Raw genomic sequence first — 25121 nt, 5'->3', positions numbered from 1 at the left:
GGGCGGGCTAGGCGTGGGCTGAGACAGGGCTGTGTGTGGAACGAGGCACAGGGCGTCGGGGGTGGCAATTTCTGGTTCCCTCCCCTTTGGGAGATGGCGGAGGGGGAGAAGGATTTGTTAGCAGGTCTGTTAGCGGGTTGGGGTGTGAGTGGGGGCAGTGGGGGCGGCGAGCAGGGCCGATGAGCGGACAGGAGTGGTGGGGATGGCGCGGCGGGGGTGTGTGTGTGTGTGTGTGTGCGGTGTTTGCCTTGGCTACCTGAGGAGTGAGTGGAGCTGGGAGCGGGTGAGGATCTGTCTCGTTATTCCTGCCGCAGAGCTGCCTGGTCCCCGGGGTAGCAGGGGATGGCGAAGGATGTTTGGACAAGAGGAGCCTTTGAAGCTGTTTTCTCGTTCCTCTTCTCCGGACCGGCTCCCCTCCCCCCCCCCTATAAAGTCATTAGGCTCTGGTGCCAGCCCTATCTCTGCTCCATCTCTAGCTGTTCCAGCCAGTGCATTCACAGGCCTCCTGCCCTGGGGGAAGGGGATTGGGGGGTATTATATGGGGTCCTTTTGAAGGGGAGGGCTATTTTCGGGAGGAGGAGGGGGGGGGGCTGTTCATTTGCTGCCGTAGAGGCCAGATCATTTCCGAAGCGGCTCTGCATGACAAAGGGGAAGGAGCGAGTTTCTCCCTTTGATCTGCCCCCCTGCCAACCCCACACACCTGCCTGTGCGCCCTCCCCCAGCAAACAGATACCCGAGGAAGAACTACCGTGAGGAGGGGGGCTGTCTCTGGATCCCCACCTCTGGACTGGGGCTAAGTAACTTGGAGAGACTCTCGGATTCAGTGAGGGGGGCAGAAAAAAGGAAGAGACAGTAGCGTGCGTGGGCCCAGGGGTATTGCCTCTGGGGGTGCATTTCTGCATGGCTGGTGCCTGGGACACCGGGGGTTGTCACTCTGTATCTATGGGGGTATTATCGCTGGAGAATATGAATGTCAAGGAGAGAGGCACCCTTGGGATGGGGGTGGTGGGGGGTCTTAGGTATCGGTGCCCCTTAGGTGCTGTCCTGTCCACCCCCCACCCCTCTCTGCAGCGCTTCACACTGAAGAGCAGCGAGTCTGGGCGGGTGAAGGGCTGCAGGTTTCCACTGTTAGATCCAGCTCTGTCCCATCCACTTCTGGAACAGAGGTTTGGGCAGCAGCCGGTTCCTTTGCAGTCAGCCTGGGATGGGATCAGACCCTTTGCCCCAGTGACTCCTGTGTCCCAGAAGGAGCTTCATCATTACACCTGCGACTGCAAAAAGGCCTCAGGCCAGGTCTTTCCCTCTGGGGTTATTACAACTCCCAGCGCCTTCTGTTCGACCCGGGAAGGGGCCCCTGGAGGGGTCTTGCTTGCGGCAGGGCGGAGAAAGACCCGATGAAGAGGGGCCTGCATGAGTCACTCTTCCCCCACCAGCGTTAGCCGCATTAGCAGCTCTTTTTTGCCCTTCGCTCTGCAGGCTCTCCTAGTTGCCCTCATTCCTGGAAGATCTCCGGGCGGCTGGCTAGGTGGGAGGGCTGGATCGCACGCTACTGTGCACGTAAAGAAGGGGTGGGGATGTTAGGGTAGCTATGTACAAAAATGGGGAGGGGGCTGCTGGTTGTCTCTCCTTTCCCTCTCCTTCACCCTCTCCCAGCTCACGCTGCCCCTTCCTTTTCTCTCTCCTCACACTCCCTCGTCCTTCCCTTTGCAGGGCTCGTCCGTCTCCTCCCCTCCCCAAGTGTCACTAGCTGACATGCCCTGGAAGTGTGCATTCCCAGGGACCCTGGCGTGCGGACCAATCAAAGGCAGATGGACCCTCATAAAAGCCCTGCAGGTCCCGGAGTGCTGCTGGCCGGTCACTGGGGAAGGGAGCAGGGCGGGGGAGGGGTCTGCAGGCAGGGCTGGCTGTGCGCAAGGGGTCCCGCCCGGAGAGCTTTGGAGCAGAGAGAAGTGGGAGGGGGCGCTCGGCTTCCCTGGAGCAGGACCCTGATGTGATCCCCGCACGCCCGTTGGACTCAGGCCCCTCTCTGGGGTTGCTCGTTGTTTTGCAGGGAGCCTTGTCTTGGAGCCTGTCGGTTCAAGGGCTATTCCAAGGGCGCCGGAGCCGGGAAAAGCGCACTATGACCGGGACGAGGCTGCTGCTCACCGTCGCTCTCCTCTGCAGCTGCACCCAGCTCCTGGCGGACGCGAATTCCTGGTGGTGAGTCTCAAGTCACTGCTTTCCATTCGTTGTCCTCCTTTGGGGTGCAGGTGATTTTCCAGTGTAGGGAAGTGGGACTTTGCAGCCCGCTAGGGGAGTCAGGGCTGCTCTTCCCCCGGGCTCCGGGGGCTTTGTGCCCATGTTCGAGTGAAAATCGGCGGGTTTCGTGGTTTTCTTGCTGTACCTGCAAGAAGTCTCCAGATCCGCCCCCCTCCCACCTTGGAAAGAAACCCACGTCCCTTCCCCACCCAATTCTGCTTGAGAGAATTTCAGGGATCTCGGCTGGTTGCCCCTCTGCGGTAAAGCCCACGCGAAAGGATCGTTAAGGTTTCCTATTAATTGTCCAACTCTCGACAAACCCCTCTCGTAGGAGAGGAAAATGTCCCGAGTTGGAGGCAGCGCTTACTGGCAGTTCATAGAAACGGATTAACTCTTTTTCGTGTGTGCAAAGCCTCAGCGCATCGCCTTCCCCATCCCGAGTGTCTCTTTATGTTTTAACTCAGGTTACAAACAAGCCTTGGAAAAGATTAGCATCTGGTAGAGCCGTACCAGAGATCTGCCCAGCCTCAGCCCTTGGCTGGCAGGAAGGTGCTGGCACGGACTCCCGATTAGGCCTGGAGACACTCCGAGATCGGAACTGGCTGATTACTTTTTTGGTCCCCCCTCCCCTTTTTTGATGTTTTTTTCTCATTCCAGGTCTTTGGCGATGAACCCAGTTCAGAGACCTGAGATGTACATTATCGGAGCCCAGCCTGTGTGCAGCCAACTCCCCGGGCTCTCCCCAGGCCAGAGGAAGCTCTGCCAGCTCTACCAGGAACACATGGTGTACATCGGAGAAGGAGCCAAAAATGCCATCAAGGAGTGCCAGTACCAGTTCCGGCAGAGGAGGTGGAACTGCAGCACGGTGGACAATACCTCTGTCTTTGGCAGGGTAATGAAAATAGGTAAGGGTGGCAGCAGCGGCAGGATGGGGAGCCTGGGAGGCTGTTGCCTATACTCATGGCGATGTAGAGCAAGGCTGGTCTGTTCAAATACACATTTAGCAGCAGGGCCACCCATTAGCGGAGGTTCGAAATCCGCATTGAACGAACCGTTTCCATTTCCTGAAATGCGCGTGCTTCTTAATTGAGCAGGGAGCGCAGAAGCCCTGGCGTCCAGCCACCTCTCTCCGTTCGCGCTTGGCCAGGGGCACCGGCCTGGAAGGCCTCCCCCTCGCCCATTGAACGCCGTAATGCGGAGCTGGGGTTTAGCGGGGGTTTTTTGGGGGGGGGGGCGTTGATTGTGTTTATTGATCGGGGAGGGTGGCGAGGGAAGAGGATAAAAGCAGTAACCGCCGATCCAGGTTGACGTCCCCAGAGCCCCCGGTTACAGGGAGCGCAGCCCTGCTAAGCGGGGCGATGTGCGCTCCCTGCGTGGGAGCCCTTGTTTACCTGGGAGGGAGGTTTGGACAATTCCTACCCCGCTGGCGGTAAGAGGCGCATTGACGGGCCATTGCCGCGCTTGAATCGAGGTGTGACCTGGGGACATTGTCCCCGCTCCTTTTGAAATGCAATCCCCCGATGGCAGGGCCCTGAGAAATCCGGGCGCAGTTTGATGTGTCCGACCGCCAGGACAATAAAGAGAAGGTGTTAAAATGGGAGTAGGCCACCCCCCACCATCCCGCCCCTTTTAGTCAGGACGCTTCCCACCCCCACCCACCAAGCCAATTATTTACTATTGAATGACCCATGCAGCACTAGCCCCCCCCCAATGATGGGCTCAGGGATACCATTGAATGGCGCATGGCGTGAATCCTCGGTCTTCAGCACCCGAGGCCTGGGAGTGGAGATTCCTAGCGAGGCTCCCTTGGACGCGGCCCGGGGATCAATACATGCAGCTTTAGCTTCTCCTTGCCCCGAGAGCAGCCCGCGTGTCTCTGCTCTGAAGCAGCAGGCTCCGTCCCACGGCTGCAGAGCGCAGGGGCCGCCGGCGGAGCTTTGAGCTGACAAACTCAATCACCGCGCTGGAGGGTTGGTCACTGTCACTGAGCCTGCAGATTCCCAACCCTGTCAAGCCCCAGCGACTTCTCTCTCGCCGTCCAGCCCCCTCACATTCCTCTGCCTCTCCCGGACACACCCCTTCTGATTCCCCCTCCCTGACTCATACTTTCAGCCTCCCACACCGCTCTCCTGAACATACCCAGGGCCATATGCACGTTCCTGTGCTCCTCCCGAAGGAAAGTGAGGGGATGTTGCCAAGGACAAAAGTATATCTATCTATCCATCTATGTATCAATCATCTAGCTGCCAGAGAGAGAGAGAGAGATGACAAATTCATGGAGGATAGGGCCATCAATAGCTATAGCCAAGATGGTCAGAGTGACAACTGCATGCTCCAGGTGTCCTTATATCTCCAACTCCCAGAAGTAGGGACTGGATGACAAGGGATGGACATGGATCACTCAATAATTTCCCTGTTTTGGTCATTACCTCTGAATCATCTGGCACTGGCCACTGTCGGAAGACTGGGCTAGATGGACCATTGGTCTGACCCAGTATGGCCATTATTATGTTCTTGAGTCACTGGGTGGGAAACAGGACAGATGGGGGGACAGGAACCTAAAACATTAACATCTGCCCTCCAGGGAATGAAAAGTGTATCCACCATGAAGGGATGCATTTGAGGATGAAGCTATGTAATACAATAACAGGAACTACCCCCCTGACATACCCCTTAGTTTGGTGGGCATTGGTCAGCTGGATTCAAAGCCTGGGGTAAATTTTGGCTCCCAGAAGAAGTTACAGCAATTCCACAGGAACAAAGGCTCAGGAAGTGTCCCATGTAGTGACGGATTCCCTTCCCCTTCAGTACCTCTCCACCCATCACAGTTTTGTCCATGAGTTAGGAGACAAGTCCAAACCTGGGTGGGGAAGCAGAGTGAACAAAAGGGAAGCAAGAGCCAGAGGTGAAGGAAAAGGGGGTCAAGGGATGAACAGAGGACATAGGGAGGGTGGGGGTTATGGAGGGAAAGGAGCCAAAATGAAATGGAGAAGGGGTAGAAACAGAGAAAGGCCCTTTCAATTACAATGATCCTGGTAACTTTGCCCACTCTTTGGTTTTGGTGGTAAAACAGTGGTGGCCTGTGTGAGTGTCTAGTGTGGGTGTGGTGGTAGGTGTCTCTGATGGCTATGGTGTTTGGTGGCAGTATTGGTGTAGATGTTTCTGCTAGTTATGGTATGGGTGGTGGTGGGTGTCTGTGGTAGAGAGGGTGTGTTTGTGCATGGTGGTGTGCATGTGTGTCTAGTTGTGTGTGTGTGTGTGTGTGTGTGGTGGTGGCTGGTGGGGATATGGTTTGTGGTGTGTCCACTATTTAAAAATTTAACTTCTAATACAGATATTTGAACCTGCCCCCTCTGTACCTCGTTCCTGGTATATTCTCATGAGAGTGCACACACAGATACAAAATGAAAACACTAGAATGGCAAGAAAAGTGATACAGGTGTTGCAAAAGTTTACAAATCTATAAATCTGAGGTCTCTCTTGCATAGGACTGGGCTTCACAGTGTCATGAGTTTTATGATAATTCATCATGATTGTCTATTACTGAGGTCATGTCTACACTACACTACACTTACATTAGTGTAGCTGCACTGATGCAGCTGTGCCGCTGTAGTGCATCTGGTGAAGACGCTCTATGCCGATGGGAGCACGCGTTCCTGTCAGCATGATTACGCCACTTCTGTGAGAGGTGGAAGCTATGTCAGTGGGAAAGCATCTTCTGCTGACATAGCACCGGTGTGGTCAGTGCTTAGGGTGCTGTAACTTGCATCACTCAGGGTGTGTGTTTGTCTTTTTCACACCCCTGAGCTAGGTAAGTTAGATCAACTTAAGGGGGGGGATGTAGACTTGCCCTTTGTCAGTGACAAGCTGCTACGTAGGGTGATGTTATTGCTGCTGTCTCTCTTCTCCTAGGCTTAGGCACAGTTCTTTTGGATTGATTTTTTATTTAATGTCTTCTGTAATTTCAGATAATTTGAGGAAATATGTTTTTGATATTGGAGTAGAAATCAAGCCATTTCAATCTCTTCTGTAGCATGTTGGTGTAAAGTCATTCTTCTCTGAGTTTGTGGTTTTATCCCATTTTTAACCTGTGGGCTTCAATTCTGTATTGCATCCTGGTTCCTTTATGCTGCTGTGGCGCTGTAAGATTTCTTACGTAGACACTCTCCCCTTGGCATAATTAATCCATCCCCAACAAGCAGCGGTAGCTATGTTGGTGGGAGAAGCTCCCGCGGACATAGCACTGTGCACACTATCACTTATGCCAACATAATTTATGTCACTCAGGGGGTGGAATATTCACATCCCTGAGCAACATGAATTTTGCCAACATAAGTGGTAGTGTAGACGTAGCCTTGATCTATGTTTAGTAAGTCTGCCTTAGTTTTGTATATTTTACAGTGGTAAGGCAGTCTGCTAGCATGCAGATTTTGTTCAGGGATGTGTAGCACTTTAGCTGGTTGTGTTATATTTGTTTTTCTAAGCGACTGTTTCTTTGAGTATTGTTATAGGTTTTGGTCTAGTCTAGTCTGGCAAAGAGCAATTTCTGATCACTGAAGTACAGAAATTGCCCTTTGGAAATTGGTCCCTGCCCTATAATAGAGATTTCATATATTCTTAAGGCTGCATTTCTTAAAGGGGAGGATAAAGAAACATATAATGTAATGTAAAGAATTTACTACTGGGAGTATCTTCTGAGAGGAAACCATATTCTGTTCCCACCCCAATCTAGTCATTCTCTCCTGACTGGGCTGTCCCAAGTCATCCAGTTGAGCCCTATAATTTCTAGAGCTGGTTGAAAAATGATATGTTCCATGAAAAATGTCTGAGTTTTTAGTTGGTTTTCCTTCCCTTCTGCCCATCTTTCTTTTCAGTGGTGACATGGAAAAAAGAAAAGGGGAGAAAAGGAAAAAGGGGTGAAAGGGAGAGAAGGGGAAAAACCAAAAGAATTTTAGTATTTAATATTTGTTATATTAATTGTCAAAATTGGAAAATGTAAGAAAAATAAACATGTTCTGCAACTGAAAAAAAAATAAGACAATTTTTCATCATAAAAATTTAGAAATACACTTTTTAACCAGCTTTCATTATCTTTTTTGCCTCACTCTTCCACCAAGTTCAGGTCTGCCTCTCCTTCCTTTCCAGGCAATCCTCTTGAAAAGAGTTGCTGGGATTGGTTCACCTTTGAGTCCAGAAAGGAGAGTCTAAAGCTCAAGTTAGCATTTTCACAATTGATGCCTACAGCCTGTCTTATCACATCCCAATATCGCCCTAGTTTATTCCCACTGCTTTGATTGTGCAGTGGACACTGGAGGGCAGTAGAGCTCCACAGAGAAGGTACTGGAGCACTCCATTGCTAATGTCACTCAGAAGACAGACCTTAAAAACAGGGGCGGCTCCAGGCCGCAGCACACCAAGCGCGCGCTCTGCCGGTCGCCGGGAGGGCGGCAGGCGGCTCCGGTGGACCACCCGCAGGCGTGCCTGCAGAGGGTCCGCTGGTCCCACGTCTTCGGTGGAGCATCCGCAGGCACGCCTGCGGGAGGTCCACCGGAGCCACGGGACTGGTGACTGGCAGCGGCCCCCACGGCGTGCCGCTGTGCTTGGGGCGGCGAAATGGCTAGAGCCGCCCCTGCTTAAAAACACCTAGAAAAGCAGAGAGAACCTGGGAACAGAGTATAGAGCAAATGCTGCACGGACAATCACAGTACTCAGATGGCCTTGGCATGCAGACCGAGAATGGGGGATATAAAACCAGGAAGCTTAAAATTCTGTGAGGGTTTATCGCATTACTCCAAATAACATTTTCTGTAACCTCTGTTCATGTTTGCTCACTTTTAATGAAAATAACTTACTAAACATGTGACATGACTCCATATCTGTGTGGAACAGAGGTACATTTGGGTCTGAAATGAGGGATAACCATTGTAATGAAGGGCAGTTGAATGGAGTGATATCAATGCACCCACGTGTGTTCACACACCACTGTGCCACACCTTACAAAAACCTCGATAGATAGATCTACATATTTGCTTTGTACTAGAGATGACCCTGGTCTAAACCTGATTGCAGCTTCATGACTGATCTGGGGTGTACCAAAATTGTAGGTTCATGCACCCTCAAACTTCAATGGGTTTGAAATCCAGATCTGAATTTTGCAACTTAGGTTTATGTCTATTTTATACTTTCAGGACCTGGATCTTAAATATACATCGGGCAGGTGCGCCCAGGGCACTGGTGCTGTCAGACTCCTCAGCTGAATATGCTATAAAGCCTGGTCTATAGATTTTGTACCAGTATAATTATGTTGGTTAGAGGTGTGATTTTTTTTTACTGATATAGTTATATAGTAAAAGCTGTTTTATCTGGCATGTTGGGGGAATAGGGAGTGCAGGTAAGTGAAAAATTCTGGTTAATTAAGAGGGAGTGAATTTGCGTGTGGGAGGGGGTGTGGCACTGGGGTGCAGGAGTGGGTGTGGGTTCTGGGAGGGAGTTTGGGTGAAGGAGGGGGCTTGGGGCAGTGGGTTGGGGTGCAGGATGCTGGATTCAGGGTGCGCTCACCTTGGGCGGCTTCCCACAAGCGCCAACTTGTCCTGGCTGCTCCTAGGCGGAGACGCGGCAGGAAGCTCTACGCATTACCTCTGCCTGCAGGCACCGCCCCCACAGCTCCCATTGGCCACAGTTTTCAGCCAATGAGAGCTGTGGAGCTAGCGCTTCCTCCTAGGAGCAGCCAGGACAGGTTGTTGCTTGCGGAGAGCCGCCCGAGGTGAGCGTCCCCCTGGATCCGGCATCATGTGCCTCAACCCGCTGCCCTGAGCCCCCTCCTGCACCAAACTCCCTCCCAGAGCCCGTGCTCCACACTCCCTCCTGCACCCCAATCCCCTGCTGACCCCGCGCCAACCAGACTATAAACTGGAATTTCAATGAAGATCAGAAATGTCAGTTTATAGAGCTTTCCGGTTGGTGAAGTGCTGAAAGAAACAGCTTTTACTGTACCGGGTAAAACCCCTAGTGTGGATATAATTATAATAACTGATATAAAAGTGCCTTATATCAGTATAGCTTATTCTCCTCTCTGTATAGGAATGAACTATACCTATATATTAGAGAGACGATGTGTGTGAGGTAATATCTTTTAGTGGACCAACAAGCGTTGGAGCTTACACAGAGCTCTTCTTCAATTCTGTGTAAGCTTGAAAGCTTGTCTCTTTCACCAACAGAAGTTGGTCTTATAAAAGATATTACCTCACCCACCTTGTCTGTCTAATATTCTGAGACAGACAGGGCTACTGTATATTGCAGTGTTGTTGTAGCCATGCTGGTCCCAGGTTATTAGAGAGACCTGAAGAAGAGCTCTGTGTAGCTCAAAAGCTTGTCTCTTTCACCAACAGAAGTTGTTCCAATAAAAGATATTACCTCACTCACCTTCTCTCACTCCACTTGTATAAGCATTTTTATACCAGTATAACTGTGTCCACACTAACGGGTTGTACCATTTTTAAGCCTTATCCATACTGGTATAGTTACTCAGATACATTACAGCGCAGTTGCTGCACACACCACATTCATTATAGCATAAATATGCTGCAGCATGGATGCTATACATTCATACAAATACTTATCTGCTGGAGGGTGGACCTCTTTCACAGCTTATTTAGTAGCTATTCCTCGTCTCCTTCTGAAACAAGGAAATCAATGCAATAACAGCAGTTGACATACTGTGTTGAACTAAATAGAAAAACAAAAGCAAGACATAATAGCACATCTTACTTTGCCATAAGAGAAAGTGATTCTGTGAATCATTCCTACACTCCCGGAAAATGTCACAGATGACTGTACCACTGGGTTTCATGGGAGTTCTCTTTATATGGTAAATCCTCTCCTTGTTTGCATTTCACTAGAAAATTTTCCCAACATACCACTCTATGCAAGGGTGGTACCCCCTCACAGTCCTGCCTTTGTCTTGGGTCGTTAACCACTAAACTGGTGCTAAGTTGCTAATAATGACGGTTTCTCAGGATGTGCAAATTGGAAAAAGAGGACACCCAAACCACCAGCTCAGTCCTGCCAAGGAGGCCTGATGCATGATTTACAATGTATTCTTAAAATATCCATTTTTGGTGATACTCTAAGGGTATAGCTCACTATAAGAACTACAATTGTAGTGCCATAGTGTAGATACTTACTACAGTGATGGAAGGGGGTTTTCCATCGCTGTAGTAACTCCACCTCCTTAAGAAACTGTAGTTAGGTCAATGAAAGAATTCTTCCATCCACCTTAGTTCTTAGCTGGACTTAGCTAAGGCTATGTCTACACTGCACTTTTGTTGTTAAAACTTTTGTCAATCAGGGCTGAGAAAAAAACACACTGCGACCAACAAAAGTTTTAACAACAAAAAGTCCCGGTGTGGACAGCACTTTATCGTTGGGAGACGCTCTCCTGCTGACAAAGCTACTGCCCCTCCTTGGAGGTGGTTTTATTTTGCTGGCAGGAGAGAGCAGTGTAGACATAGCCTATGTCTCTCGGGGTGAATTTTTCACGCCCCCTGAGCAACGTAGCTAGGGTGAACTAAGTTTTAGGTGTAGACCAGGCCTAATTCAGCTGAGAAAATTAGTGGGCAGTTTGATATTGGGATTTGGTACTAGTACTTTGGATCTGTAGCTCTTCATACTTAGGTTGCTGGTGCAAATGAAGCTCAGGTAATCATTCTCTGTATCACCTGAAGGCTGTTTGGTGACATACATGGAAGACTTGGAGAGTCTCAGTTCAGTTCCTTATTTTTATATTGAGTGCTGACATTCTTGTCCATGCTGTACAATACACAGATGGAGCTATGATCCATGCCCCAAGGCATTACAATCTAAACTGGACAGACAATACAGTTAAGATACATAATTTGAGCAGAGGAAGGTGGACACCTCAAAGCAGAGAAGTTCCTAGAGGACAGGTATTCAGTTCCTCAGTTCCATTGCAACTAAGACCTTGTCTAAACGAGAAGGTTGTCGACCAGTTAATATAGGCCTTGTCTATATGGGAAAGTTTTAACAATAATACTGATATAGTTATACAGGTATGGTTATAGTTACACTAGTATAGTCCCTTGTGTGGATATTCTTACTTTGGTTTAAGAATGGCTTATTTTGGTTTAGCTTAAGCCAATTCCTAATTGACTTTAGCTAAAGTAAAATAAGGAAGGTTTTAACTGAAACAAAAGTGTCTATTCAAGGGTTCACACCAGTTTAACTAAATTGGTTTAAAATCACCTTTAGTTAAACCAGAGCAACTTTCTTGTGTAGAGAAGGCTTACTTGCACTTCATCCCCACTTATTTGCAGTCTCACCAGATAGGTCAAGAACTGAATTTTTATGGAGAGTGAATTACCCTCCCACTTCTTGCACATTCCCTCCAGGTCAGGATTAAAACACGTTGATGGATCTATGGTGGGGGGTGCGGGGGCGGGGAGAGAGCTTGGGCGGCTGCTGTCTCTTCTGTAAATAGAGAGAAGGGTGCTTAACTGCGCAGCGCAAGCACTATTGGAATACAAATAATAAATAATAAAATTAATAATAATAACCTTTCTCTGACAGCCCCTCCACAAATATACCTCCTCCCAAAATGAGAGCACTAAATGTTTTATTTTTCACTGTGTATATCATTACCAGGAAACAACCTCAGGCCATAAAAGAGACCCCAGCCCAGGTATGTCAGAGAGCCAGGTTTGCTATTGGTACTGGCTACACTAAAACTGCTGGGATAGGATAGTTGGAGTCTTGTGGATGGACTCCTTAAATACAAACAAAGTGAGGAATGCAAACCTATGTTATGAACAGCTCCTATTTGAATTTCCCATCCCATCCATCTCTTATCTGCCAGTGCAGAATTGTCCCTTACAATACATTATCCCATCCTTTTCTCAACCTAATTTCAAATGTCCTGTGCCTTTGGGCTCACACCACTTTCCATTGCTATACAGTCTATTAGGTCTCCCCATGACGGGTGTTGTATTTATCAAAGGAGGTTTGTCTTTTGTTAATCTTCTCCTCCTCCTGCTCTCCCAGGTAGTCGAGAGACCGCCTTCACCTATGCCGTTAGTGCCGCTGGGGTGGTGAACGCCATCAGCCGTGCATGCCGCGAAGGAGAGCTTTCCACCTGTGGCTGCAGCCGAACAGCCCGTCCCAAGGACTTGCCCCGAGACTGGCTATGGGGTGGCTGCGGGGATAATGTGGAGTATGGCTACCGTTTCGCCAAGGAGTTTGTGGATGCCAGGGAGAGGGAGAAGAACTACGCAAAGGGGTCGGAGGAGCAGGCTCGCACACTCATGAACTTGCAGAACAATGAGGCTGGTCGCAGGGTAAGCTGGATGCTGGCCCTTTCCTTTTGGTTGGAGCAGAGGCAGATCAAGAACTCATTGTGTGTTTGGGTGTCAAGTCACTCATGGGTGGTGATGAGGAACAGTATTAGTCAGTCAACTATGGGCCAGAGGATACCAGTAACTCCATTGGTATGGTGCAGTGTCCTAGTTTCACCATTTCTTTGTAAATCCTACAGTCAAGATCAGTTTGGCACTTACAGAAGAACCTCAGAGTTATAGAAGCCTTGCCTCGGGAATGGAGGTTGTCCATAACTCCGAACAAGACGTTGCGGACTTCAGCCACGGGGGAGTTGGGTCTGCAGCCGCAGGGTTGGGCGGGCGTGTGTGTGTCAGGGCTCAGGGTGGGGGGGAATGGAAGGCTGGGGCTTCTGACCCTAGGGACTGCCAGGTCTCCCAGCGGGGGGCTCAGGGCTTCTGCCCCCTGGGAACACCAGGGCTCAGAGTTGTAGACCTGGGGGGAGCACTGGGCCTTGGGGCTTCATCCCTGTGGCTCTGTTCCAGCTTCAGCCCTGTGGGGGGCACTGGGGATCGGGGCTTCAGCCCACAAGTCCGCTCCTGATTACAGCTGGGGGACGGGCACCAGGGATCAGGGCTTCAGCCCTGCGGCTTTGTTCCTGGCTTCAACCTGGTGTGGGGGGCATGCCGGGGCTTGGGGCATCAGCCCTGCGGCTTCACTCCCAGTTTCAGCCAGGGGAGGCAGGTGTGCAGCCAGGGCTCAGGGCTTTAGCTATGGGGAGAGCGCAGGGGCTGAAACCGGTGCTGCCCACATAGCTAAAGTCCCAAGCCCTGGTGCCCCCCCCCCGCCCCTGAAACCGGGAGCAGAGATGCAGGACTGAAGACCCGATCCCCGACATCCCCTGTGGGGCTGAAGCCCCGAGCCCCAGCACTCCCCCCAGTCTAAAGCCCTGAGCCCTGGTGCTCCCAAGGGTCAGAAGCCCCAAGCCCCCACTCTGGAGCCCTGACCCCCCCCGACACTGAAGCTGCAGCCCCAAGCCCCCCAATGGCTGAAGCACTGAGGCAGTACAGTATTTGCTTTTTTTTATTTTGTCTGCTCTCCTGCCTGATTGAGGACTTCTGGTTTCACAGGGTGTCCAGTAGATGGGTAAGTCCGTAATCCCACTGTTCATATCTTGAGGTTCTACTGTAGTTTTCTCTGGCCAGCAAGTGAATTAAGGCCAGTGAAGAGCTCCAAGGTGTGTCCAAAGCCTTTTGTCTGCTAAACCACTGGATGCCATAGACATTCAGGGCCAGATCCTCAACCCTGCTAAATCAATTTTGTACTGCCCAGGCACATTTGGGGATTTGGGCCTCAGTCAGTTTTTCTTCCAACACACAACCTTACTGGGGTTGCCAAAGTGGGACCTTGGTAGTGGGGTGGGGGTGGGGGCATTCCTGTGACACTGAATTTTCTTTTACCTGTCATTCAGAGATTCATAGAGTTTCAGGCCAGAAGGGACCTTTAGATCATCCAGTCTGTCAGAGTATTACATTTCATCCAGTTATCCCTGTACTGAGCCCAATAACTTTTGGCTGACGGAAACATAACCTGTGTTTGGCTAATGTTCATCTTCCAAAAAGGCATCCAATCTTGATCTGGAGACATCAGAAGATGGAGAATCCACCACTTCCCTTGGTAGTTTGTTCCAATGGTTAATAACCCTCACTGTTAAACTTTTGTGACTTATTTCTAATTTGAGTTTGTCTGGCTTCAGCTTCCAGTCATTGGTTCTTGTTGTGCTTTTCTCCACTAGGTTAAAGATCCTTTAGTACCCTGTATTTTCCCCCCATGAGGTACAATCTAAACAGATCAAACTCTTTAAGTCTCTTACTGTAAGGCATTTTCTTCAACCCTCACATAATTTTTATCTCTTTTCTGCACCCTCTCTAATTTTTCAACATCTCCTTTAAATGTGGACACCAGAACTGTATGCATCGTTTCAGTATTGGTCTCACCAATGCTGTATACAAAAGTAAAAGCATCTGTCTGCTCCTACTCACTATTCTCCTGTTTATATATCCAAGGATCACGCTAGCCCTCTTTGCCACAGCATTGCACTGGGAGCTCATGTTCAGTTGCTTGCCCACTATGATCCCTAAATCCTTTTCCGAGTCACTGGTTTCTGGCATTCTGTAGGTATGGCCTGCATCCCTTATTCCTAGATATATAACTTTGCATTTTTCTGTATTAAAATGCCTTTTGTTTGAATAGGCCCATATTACCAAGAGATCCAGATGGCTCTGCATGCATGCCTTTATTATTTACCATTCTACCAATCTTTGTGTCAGCTGTAAATTTTATCAGGAGTGGTTTTATATTTACTTCCAGATCATTGATGAAAACATTGAATAAAGTTGGGGCTAGCACCTATCCCTGTGGAACCCACTAGAAACATAATGATTCCCATTGACAACTATTTTTTGAGATCTGTCAGTTAGCCAGTTCTTGATCCATTTAATGTATTTTCTATTGATATTATATCTTGCTAGTTTTTCAATCAGAATGTCACGCAGTACTAAGTCAAATGCCTTAGTATATTACATCTATGCAGTTACCTTTATCAACTAAACGTGTAATTTCATTAAAGAATGAAATCAGATTTGTTTGACAAGAAACCATGTTGACTGGCATTAATTGTATTCCTATTCTTTAATTCTTTATCAATGGAATTCTGTATCAGTTTTTCCATTATTTTGCCTGGGACTAATGTCCAGCTAATCCACCTTATAGTTAGTTACCCAGGTCATCCCTCTTGCTCTTTTTGAATACTGGCATAACATTAGCTCTCTTCCAGTTTTCTGGAATTTCCCCAGTATTCCAAAGTTTATTGAAAATGAACATCAGTGGGCAAGAGATCTCCTCAACCAGCTTTAGGATTTTTGGGTGCAAGTTATTCAGGCTTGTTGATTTTAAAATGTTTAATAGATGTTCAGTAGCCTCCTCAGTTACTAATGGATTAGAAGGTACTTACGTATCCCGTGATATGAGTAAATCATCCTGCTTCTTTCCAAATACATATCAGAAATATTTATTAAACACTTCTGCCTTTTCTGCATCATTATTAACAATTCTACTCTCTCTAGTTAGTAACAGGTCTATATCATTACTAGGATTTCTTTTGTTCCTAATATATTAAAAAACCTCATTATTGTCCTTAGCTGTGCCAGACATGGATTTTTCCCTGATGTCTTAAGCTTCCCTTATCAATTTTCTCCACTTCATAACTTCTAATTTATATTGATTGCCATCTATTTCTCCCCTTTTCCATTTGTTATATATTGCTTTTGTATTTCTAATTGCTGCTTTCACTTTGCCACTGAACTAGGACAGTCTTTTAGCCAGAATTCTCTTTCTTGACCGTGAAATCATCATGTGTCATAAGCACAGATGTCAGCATACTGCTAAGGGCTTTTGCATTTCTGACCACTCCTTTTGGAAAACCAATGTTGAGATAAAATTGCAGTTGGTGAAAGGCAGTAGACTGACAGCTCTGGCACCTAATGTTTCTTTATTCTTCAAAGCTCTGAGGGTTTAACTGCCCTATATTTGGAGAGGCTGCTGCAGTTTTTTCATTAAACAACCATGTAAATATTTAATTATTCTCACTAGGGATCAAACATAGCAAATAGCAGCCAGTAGACTAGGAGTTCATCTAGACTACAATAATAGCTATGTGAGGGGATCAAGTTAGTAGACATTTGTCCCACAACATGGTTAAAATCCAGTTCTGTCTTGTCATGTGAACAGGAATCTAACTGTGTCACAAGCTCAAACAGTGCTATAGCTTTGTACAGAGCTGGGTTGTATCATGGTTCAGGGATTCAGCTTAAAACAGTCAGGTCTTGTCTTCAGTACTAGACACAATCACATTTTAACTGTGTTTGGGGTGCTGTTTTCTACATGGTTGTGGTTATGGTTGAATTTGTAGATAGTGCTTTAAGGGTTAGGAGATTTCATGGTCTGCAGTTAGCGGCTAGCCTGAACAAAGGCTTTACCCAGGGACATATTGCATTCTTCGTCAATTGGAGTCTTTAAATCAAGACTGGGTGTCTTTCTAAAAGACATGCTGAAGATCAACCATATATTATTGGGCTTGACGTGGGAATCACTGGATGAAATTCTATTGACTGTGTTATGTAGGAGGTCAGACTAGATCATCCCTTCTGGTCTTAAAATATAGAAAAGAGCATGATCTTACATCTCACTTTAAAGCTATGACTACACTAGCACTTTTTTTGATAAAACTTTGTCGGTCAGGGGTGTGAAAAAAAAACTCTCCCGACCGACATAAGTTTCACTGACAAAAGTGCTGGTATGGACAGTGCTATGTTGGCGGGAGATTCTCTCCCACCAACATAGCTACTGCCGCTCAGTGGGGGTGGTTTAATTATGAGGTGGGAGAGCTCTCTCCCGTTGGCAAAGATCGGCTACATAGGAGACCTTACAGCGGTGCAGCTGCAGTGGTACAGCTTTGCCACTGTAAAGTCAGTCGTGTAGACTAAGGCTTTGGCTACACTTACACTTCAAAGCGCTGCCGCGGCAGCGCTTTGAAGCACTAAGTGTAGTCAAAGCGCCAGCGCTGGGAGAAAGCTCTCCCAGCGCTGTCCGTACTCCACCTCCCTGTGGGGAATAACGTACAGCGCTGAGAGCCGCGCTCCCAGCGCTGGGGCTTTGACCACACTGGCGCTTTGCAGCGCCGCAATTTGCAGCGCTGGAGAGGGTGTGTTTTCACACCCTGCTGCAGCGCTGCAAATTTGTAAGTGTAGCCAAGCCCATAGCCTAAAAGTGACTATGTTTGAGCTAAGAGATGTATTTGGCTGGGCTGAATTCTAGTGATGAGGGGTTGCCACAGGCAGGGGCGGCTCTAGACATTTTGCCGCCCCAAGCACGGAGAGTCTGCTGGTCCCGCGGCTTCGGCAGACCTCCCACAGGCACGCCAGCGCGAGGTCCGCCGAAGCCGCGGGACCAGTGGACCCTCCGCACGCAAGCCGCCGAAGGCACCCTGCCTGTTGCCCACGCGGCGACCGGCAGAGTGCTCCCAGTGGCTTGCTGCCCCAAGCACGCGCTTGGAGTGCTGGTGCCTGGAGCCACCCCTGGCCACGGGGAACACACTAATTCCCATGAGTTTCTTCCTTGGAACAAGCATCTGACATGTTCCTTCTGAATAGAGGTTATGTGGGGAGAGGTGAGATAACTAGGTGAAAAATTAAAACAAAAGTGTAGCCTCTAGGGACTGCTGTTAACTGTGTAGCCTGTCTCCAGGACAGTGATCCTTTAATATGCTGCTCACTTCAGTGAGTGATCGAAAGCTGCAGGTAAGCAGCCTAGAGGAGAATGACACAATCAGACCCAATGAGGCAGAAAGTGTCTCTCTCTCTCTCTCACACACACACACACACACACACACACATTTCTAGCTGATGAAGTTGAACATGAACAATTAGAGAGCAAGAAGAATAGCTTCCTGTGCTTGAGCCTGGCATACTGCCAATACACAGAGTGGCAGTCCATGGACTCCAGTCCATGGAGTAGTGGCCCAGCCTGCCTCCCTACACCTATGACTTACTAACACAGTGGTAAATCTCTATATTGTGCTAAGTTTTCACGTTAAAGATTTTGTGCTTGAGAATATGAAGCAATATGGGATCATGGCACTCCATATATTGTAAATAAAGACAGAAAGGAAGGGGAAGAACATGAGAGGGTCAGAGGGGTAGGGACCATATTAAAAACTACAGCATGGCTCACCTGGCATAAGCAGCACCCATTCTCTTGAGGGACCAGTGGCCATTGGCAAGTGGCCTTCAAGTTCTACCCCCATTCTGATTTTCAGATGAGAGTGTGATTTCTGTCTTCTAGACAGAGTTTGAATTGAAGGGAGAAATTTTTTCCCTCTGGTTTCTGGGCAGTTTTGCCATATTGCCCCATCTTTGTTAAGAGACAGAGTTCTCATGTGAGAGAATTCTATCTAATCATAGAATATCAGGGTTGGAAGGGACCTCAGGAGGTCATTTAGTCCAACCCCCTGCTCAAAGCAGGACCAATCCCCAGACAGATTTTTACCCCAGTTCCCTAAATGGTCCCCTCAAGGATTGAGCTCACAACCTTGGGTTTAGCAGGCCAATGCTCAAACCACTGAGATATCCTCCCCCAGTGCCTGGTTTGTGTGTAGAGCTCTGATGATGGAGGGGGAATTTTCCCCTACCCATGTTAACGGGGAGGAGCTGGGAGGTCAGGGTGGGGGTGTGAAGAGAACAGTGTTCTTTTCTGTTTCAGACACAGTCTTGACCCCATCACCTCTCCACTCCACTCTGGAGTTTCTGAGGTACTGGCTCCTGGCTTTATTGCTCTTGTTTGTTTGTCTTTGACTGTTATCTCAACATGTCCTTTCCTTCCATCTGTCTTTTTCTCCACTTGGTCTCCATTTCCCTAATTTCTTATCTATCTCCCTGTCTCTCAGACTTTGGCAGTCTGTCCTTCCACACTGTTTACCCAGTCAACATATAGCAGGCCTCAATCATCAGTCACTCCATCCAGTGCCAGGTGAGGCTGGGAGGGGGCCATCTAATTAACCACATAGGAATTCTCCATTAATTCTCTTCCCATCCCCCTTCTTATGAGAGAGGAATCAGAAAGGAACTTGGGCTTGTGGAAAGGGGGGTTTAAACATTTTTATTTAACATACTTTCAGACTGATTCTGTGGCAGGCCCATTGATCAGACTCAGTCTTTACAGCTTCCTGTGGGCTCTGTTATTCTTCACCTTGATCTTAGCTCAGCCAGTAAAGAACCTACAATTTCTCCCACCCTTTCCCCATCCCAGCAGCTAAGGAATAGAGAAAGGGAGAGTCATTTTCGGACTAATACAGTGGTGACTCCCACAGTTAATGGATGGGGGACTGTGTATGTATCTAAGCAAAGTGGGACCAGGCTTACTTCTCCTTAGGGGCTTGTGAGTACTGGTAGCATACACATTCCACAGCATAATCATTACCCAGATGTTTTGAGAATCAGCCATTTAAACCCAAGTCAGAGTAAACGCTGAAGGTCCCATGACATTAACTGAGGGGGATCAAGTTGCAATGTTTTCCTAAAGGAACAAAGCCAAGGATTAGGAAGAAACAAACTACTTTATAAAAACATATGCAAGGGCAACAGAGGCATGAGTAATTTGGGATTTAACCCAACAATAACCAAGAAGTGCTAACACAAATATATAACAAGCAGGCAGGCAAGTCAGTTAGGATCTAGGAAGTGTCTGGTGCTCTGAAAATTCAAGTGTAGTTCAGTCTTGTACAGTACAGAGATCCTTAGGTAGCTATGTGGTTGGTGTTGCACAGTTATAGTCCAATCCACGGCAAGTCCAGAGGCTTCAGATCTTTAGCTGTTATGTTACACTATGAAGGGCAATTACCAGTAAATCACACACAGAGGAATGGAACTAAAGCCCCTCCTCTCTAAGGGCTCAGAGCATTGTCTTCTCTGAGGCCTGGTCTACACTGGGGTGGGGAGTGGGGGAATCAATCTAAGATACGCAACTTCAGCTACGAGAATAGCTTAGTTGAAGTCGACATATCTTAGATCAAATTAAAATCACTTACTTGGTGTCCTCGTGGCACTGGATCGATGGCCACTGCTCCCCTGTCGACTTTGCTTCCGCCTCTCGCACTGCTGGAGTTCAGCAGTCGACGGGAGAGCGATCAGGGATCGATTTATCGCGTATAAACTATACACGATAAAGCGATCCCTGATAGATCGATCGCTACCCGCTGATCCGGCGGGTAGTGTAGACGTACCCTGAGAGTTGGACTGGGCCCTAAGGGATTTACCACTTGAGCTAAAGCAGAATCTCTACTAGCTGTCAGCCATATTAGGCACCCTTTATACACCTGCTCACTAGTAGTCTTAGTAGCAATACTATGGAATCTCTAAACTAGTTGAGAGATTGGTTTCACTTACAGAGTTCTGTTCAGTGTAATGAACAAACCCAACCTGTTAAGTTTTTTCCCCACTGATTATGAGTTTTTCTATTCTTGTGGTTTTTTAATGTCTGTCTCTCTCCTTATTAGGGTAAGAGGAATCATGACTCTTCTCCCTCACATCATCTCCACACATGCTTTTAAGAGATTAATGCACACAGGGCTAAATTTTTCAAAGGCAATAATTAATTTTGGAGGTCCAACTTGAAATACTTTGAGCTGGATTTTCAGACATATATCACCCATTGATATCTGAAAATCAGGCTCAAAGTAGCTCAAATTGAGCACTCCTAAATGAAGCTCTGAAAATTAGTGGTTGCTTTTTAAATGTTTAAAATTTAGACCAGCCATACTGTGACACTAGATGAGGAAACTGAAGCCTGGTCAACACTTAAAATTTAGATTGATATATCTACATTGCTCAGAGGTATGAAAAATTCATGCTGTAGCTATGCCAACCTTACTCCCAATGAAGAATGCTTCTGTTGACCTAGTCAGGGAAGTGGATTATCTAGTGACAGAAAAAACCCTTCTGTTACTGTATGCTGCGTCTATACTATGGTTGAGTTTGGCTATGCCACTGTAGTCCCCGTTGTGTAGACAAGCCCTGAGGGATTATTTTGGTGTAGAGGAATAACTTGACACAAGGTGGTGCAAAAGTTGCACTTGAATCTGTAAAACCTATGCTGTTATTATTCTCAGTACACAGAATAGTGATACATTGAAGAAACATGAATTGTCCTTGGAGAGCGAATGCCTTGTTTATACACGCTTGGTGTGAATCTGTTAATTTTTCACACCATTATTACCATCCCAGCTGTTCCTCTTTGACAGAGAGTGACTCCTTCAGAAACTTTATTTAGAGTGAACAAAGCTCTTGAATGGGGTTAGAGGGAAAGAGCCTGTGTACATGGATTTATTTCAAGAGGATATGGATATAATGCTAGAACTATAGCATCGTTTACCTGTTCTTCCTATAGGAAATTGACAAGTTCCCAGGTGTTTTGTTGCATTGATTGCTTCTATGGAATTTGAGGGGAGGTGGATGTAGTACATTAGTCCAGAAGACTGGGGAGCATTTCCAATAGTAGGACTCTCTCCCATTGCTGTTTCCTGTGCTTGACTCAGCCCTCAGGTCAAGAGCTAGGAAAGATAAAGTGGCTGGCAGGCCCACATCTATGTGGACTGTGGACAGAAGTGGAAGTGTTAGGGGTCAGTTGTACTGAGGATGGCAATGCCAAAGGACTAAGGAGGATTGTGTCTGTTCTGGGGAAAGAGAGAGCTGGGGGGATGGTTAGGGCAAGTATGCAAGGAAGAGGAACTCAGCGCAATTATGCCAGTTCCCAGTGCTAGAAAGGTTAATGCAGCTCTTGTCTGATTCCATCTGCTCTCCCTGCAGGCTGTATACAAGCTGGCAGATGTGGCTTGCAAGTGCCATGGCGTCTCAGGTTCCTGCAGCCTCAAGACCTGCTGGTTGCAGCTGGCAGACTTCCGCAAGGTGGGTGACCTGCTGAAGGAGAAGTATGACAGTGCAGCTGCTATGAGGATCAGTCGCAAGGGCAAGCTGGAGCTGGTAAACAACCGCTTCAACTCACCTACGCAGGAGGACCTGGTCTACATTGACCCCAGCCCTGACTATTGCCTGCGCAATGAGACCACTGGCTCACTGGGCACTCAGGGCCGGCTATGTAACAAGACCTCAGAGGGCATGGATGGCTGTGAGCTGATGTGCTGTGGCCGGGGCTATGACCAATTCAAGAGCATCCAGGTGGAGCGCTGTCACTGCAAGTTCCACTGGTGCTGCTTTGTGAAGTGTAAAAAGTGCACAGAGATTGTCGACCAGTATGTCTGTAAATGAAAGAGCCACCAAAGCAACAAATCTATATTATATAAATCTATATAAATATATTTTATATTTGTATAAATAAATAGATGATAATAATTAAAGAAGCTTATTTAAGAGACATTTTGGTTTTGAAATTTCCCCATCGGACTGGACAGTTTGCCACTCCCTTTATTCAGCTGTGGAGCAAAGGGGGAATTTGCCCTCCGACCCTTCTCCCCCTGGATGTTATAATCCAGAGTGAAGGGAACCAAAGAGTTGCTCAAAAGGAACTTCCCCCCATAGTCACCTCACTCCAGAAGCAGGGGATTGATTCATGGTCAGAGACGTGGAAGAGAAAAGTGGGTTCCCTTTGCTATCTCGTGGTTTAAAACTCAAAAGTTTACATGGTGTTGGACATCTGGAGTCACAATCAGACATGTGAGAGTCTTAGTTATTCATGTTCCAGGCCCCCAAGCCCTTTGGACAAACAAAACAAGAGGACTTGGACCCATTTTCTGCTCCCCATAAAGGAAGTGCTGGTGCTTTGTCAAACAAGAGGGAAAGTCACCCAGGTCTCGTGCTGAAGAATATGGATTAAAATACAAGGTATCGTGTAGAGTGTTTGGAATGAGGACAGAGCAGGCACTCCTGCACAGTGGTGGGGGGACCACCTGTTCCAAGTGAGGGAGAAAGGTGTGATCTTCAATTGGGAAGAACTACTGTATCCTGAGAGTTTAAAAGAAACTAGCATCTAGCTCTTCTGTACCTCAAAGGCAATGAGAAAAGTCTGCCAAAGCCCTGTCTAGGGTGGTCTGTCAAGGAGATCCTTTTTCCCTCCACTGTAACCCACTTTGTCTTTGCGGATGAGGAGCTGCTACCTGTCTCCTGGCCCTATTGGGCTCTTTGGGAAAGAAATATACTCCATGTGTATGTCAGTGGAGTGTGTGAGAGAGCCATACATGCATGCAGGGGACTGGATGAACACTGCACCTCAGTCCTTACCATTGTTGCCATTTCTCCTCTTCGACGTGGACACGAATGGTCACCTTGCTCAGCTCTTTTTAATCCTCCTCACCTCAGATGTACAGTTTTTCTTTACCATTAAATACCCCTCACTGAGGTTTCTTTCTCTCTCTCTTGCTTGTGTATGTGTGTGTTTTGTTTTATTCTGTTTTGTTATTTATTTCAGAGCCCAGGGTGCCAAACTCTTCTCTGGTGTAAACCCACTGCAGTCATTGGAGCTCTACCAAAGATGACTTTGTCACCAGAATGTGGGCTAGATTTTCAAGGAGTGAGGTCCAGTCTGCACCCTCTTGTGGTGATAATGGAGAATAATGAAAAGGTGCTTGAACAGAGGCCCATTAGCAAAATCTACTAATCTCTCTTAACTTTCTCGCAATTATAACAGAATTCAGTTAGTAAAATATGGATGGAACATATGCTGATCCTAGCACAGGACATTTCCTGCCTTTCATGGCATCTTCAGAGTTCATTTGTAGGGATAGAGGAATCAGAGAAGCAAACCTCAAAATGTAAACATTTACTAATATACTTCCCATTTTTTTACTGACATTCCAAGTTTTTTATTGACAAATTTCAAATGAACAAAAAATTCCAATAAATGGACAAGATCCATAGTCCAGAAAACTAGATTTTTAAATCTTTACGACTTCTATTTCTGATTAAACATGGCAACTTTTACAGAACCCACTATTTCAACTATCAGAGAATCCTGCAAAAGCATATTTCATATTTAAAGTATTGGAAGAGTCCAGAAACCCACAAGAAAGAAAAATTATGCTTAGTGATTTGTTTGCCTATTTTTATGGATGTGTCCACTTTTTATTTTTGTAATCCAATTTTTGTTTCTTATTCAACAGTCAATATATTTGTTGGCATTGAAGAGAGCAATTTCTTGGAATACAAAAGGTGGCCTGAATTTATTTTATTATATAAAAGCCAAAGCCAATGGTATAGTAATTCAAAGTAACAGAAATAATTTTCCATGCATGGAAAAATGTGAATACAGTGGCCTGACCCAACTCCAATTAAACCTTAATGGGAACTAGCCTGAGCCCAAGAACAGTTCAAATATGTGAGCGATCCAATCTGGGGATACTATACATTTCCTGTTCAGTAATAAAACTCATTGCACATTGGATATATCTAAAAAGATTTTTTCCTCCCTCTAAGCTCACCCCTCTGTTCTGTCCCATCCTCACTGCATCAGTGCTTAAAGGTGTTACATACTTGTGACACCCCCCTGGCATTGCTAATATATCCAGTAATTCAAAGTCTTTTCACTTGGCTTTTACATTCAAGACCATTCATGTAAGGGAATCTTAACACATATTCCAGCACTGCACCACAGTACATTTTGTGGGTGTAAATCATTGCAAGTGGAAGTGATGACACAGTGGGGACCCAAGGGAGAAGGGAAATGTCAAGCCTCTCCAACTTTAAAGAAATAAACAGGGAAGAAGTTGGAGGCCTTCTGTTGGAGAGATATGGCGTGAGGTGCCCCACAACCCCCTTCTCCAACTAGAGTGTGGGAAACGTTCCATGACTATGCCAGAAAGGATATAGACTTGCCATCCTCTCCTTAAGGTATCAGGAGAGTAGCAAATGACTGAGTTTCCTCCCTCATGAAGACAACAGCCAGTAGGGGGAGCCTGTTGATGGAGGGAGTTGTATGAGGCTTATTGAAGGGTT

General features: G+C 47.2%; 1 protein-coding gene across 5 annotated transcripts in view; it reads left to right on the top strand.

Annotated features, from left to right (window-relative positions):
- Positions 1–23515, top strand: part of WNT5B (Wnt family member 5B) — a 97519-nt gene extending 74004 nt beyond the window's left edge. For 3 of the 5 annotated variants that reach the window (XM_039546858.1, XM_039546889.1, XM_039546868.1), the window contains exons 2-5: positions 2051–2199; positions 2896–3143; positions 12295–12587; positions 21984–23515. In XM_039546858.1, the coding sequence (XP_039402792.1) occupies positions 2051–2199; positions 2896–3143; positions 12295–12587; positions 21984–22442 (1149 nt within the window). In that variant the 3' untranslated portion in view covers positions 22443–23515. Of the gene's footprint in view, positions 1–64; positions 125–1772; positions 1834–2050; positions 2200–2895; positions 3144–12294; positions 12588–21983 lie in introns of those variants that run through there. The other 2 variants (XM_039546879.1, XM_039546898.1) reach the window with 2 other exon arrangements.
- The last annotated feature ends 1606 nt before the right edge of the window (positions 23516–25121 follow it).

The sequence above is a fragment of the Mauremys reevesii genome, linkage group 1 (assembly GCF_016161935.1).
Source record: "Mauremys reevesii isolate NIE-2019 linkage group 1, ASM1616193v1, whole genome shotgun sequence".
Taxonomy (NCBI): domain Eukaryota; kingdom Metazoa; phylum Chordata; order Testudines; family Geoemydidae; genus Mauremys; species Mauremys reevesii.
Note: the sequence above shows the minus strand (reverse complement) of the source record. Positions and strands in the feature narration are given on the sequence as shown.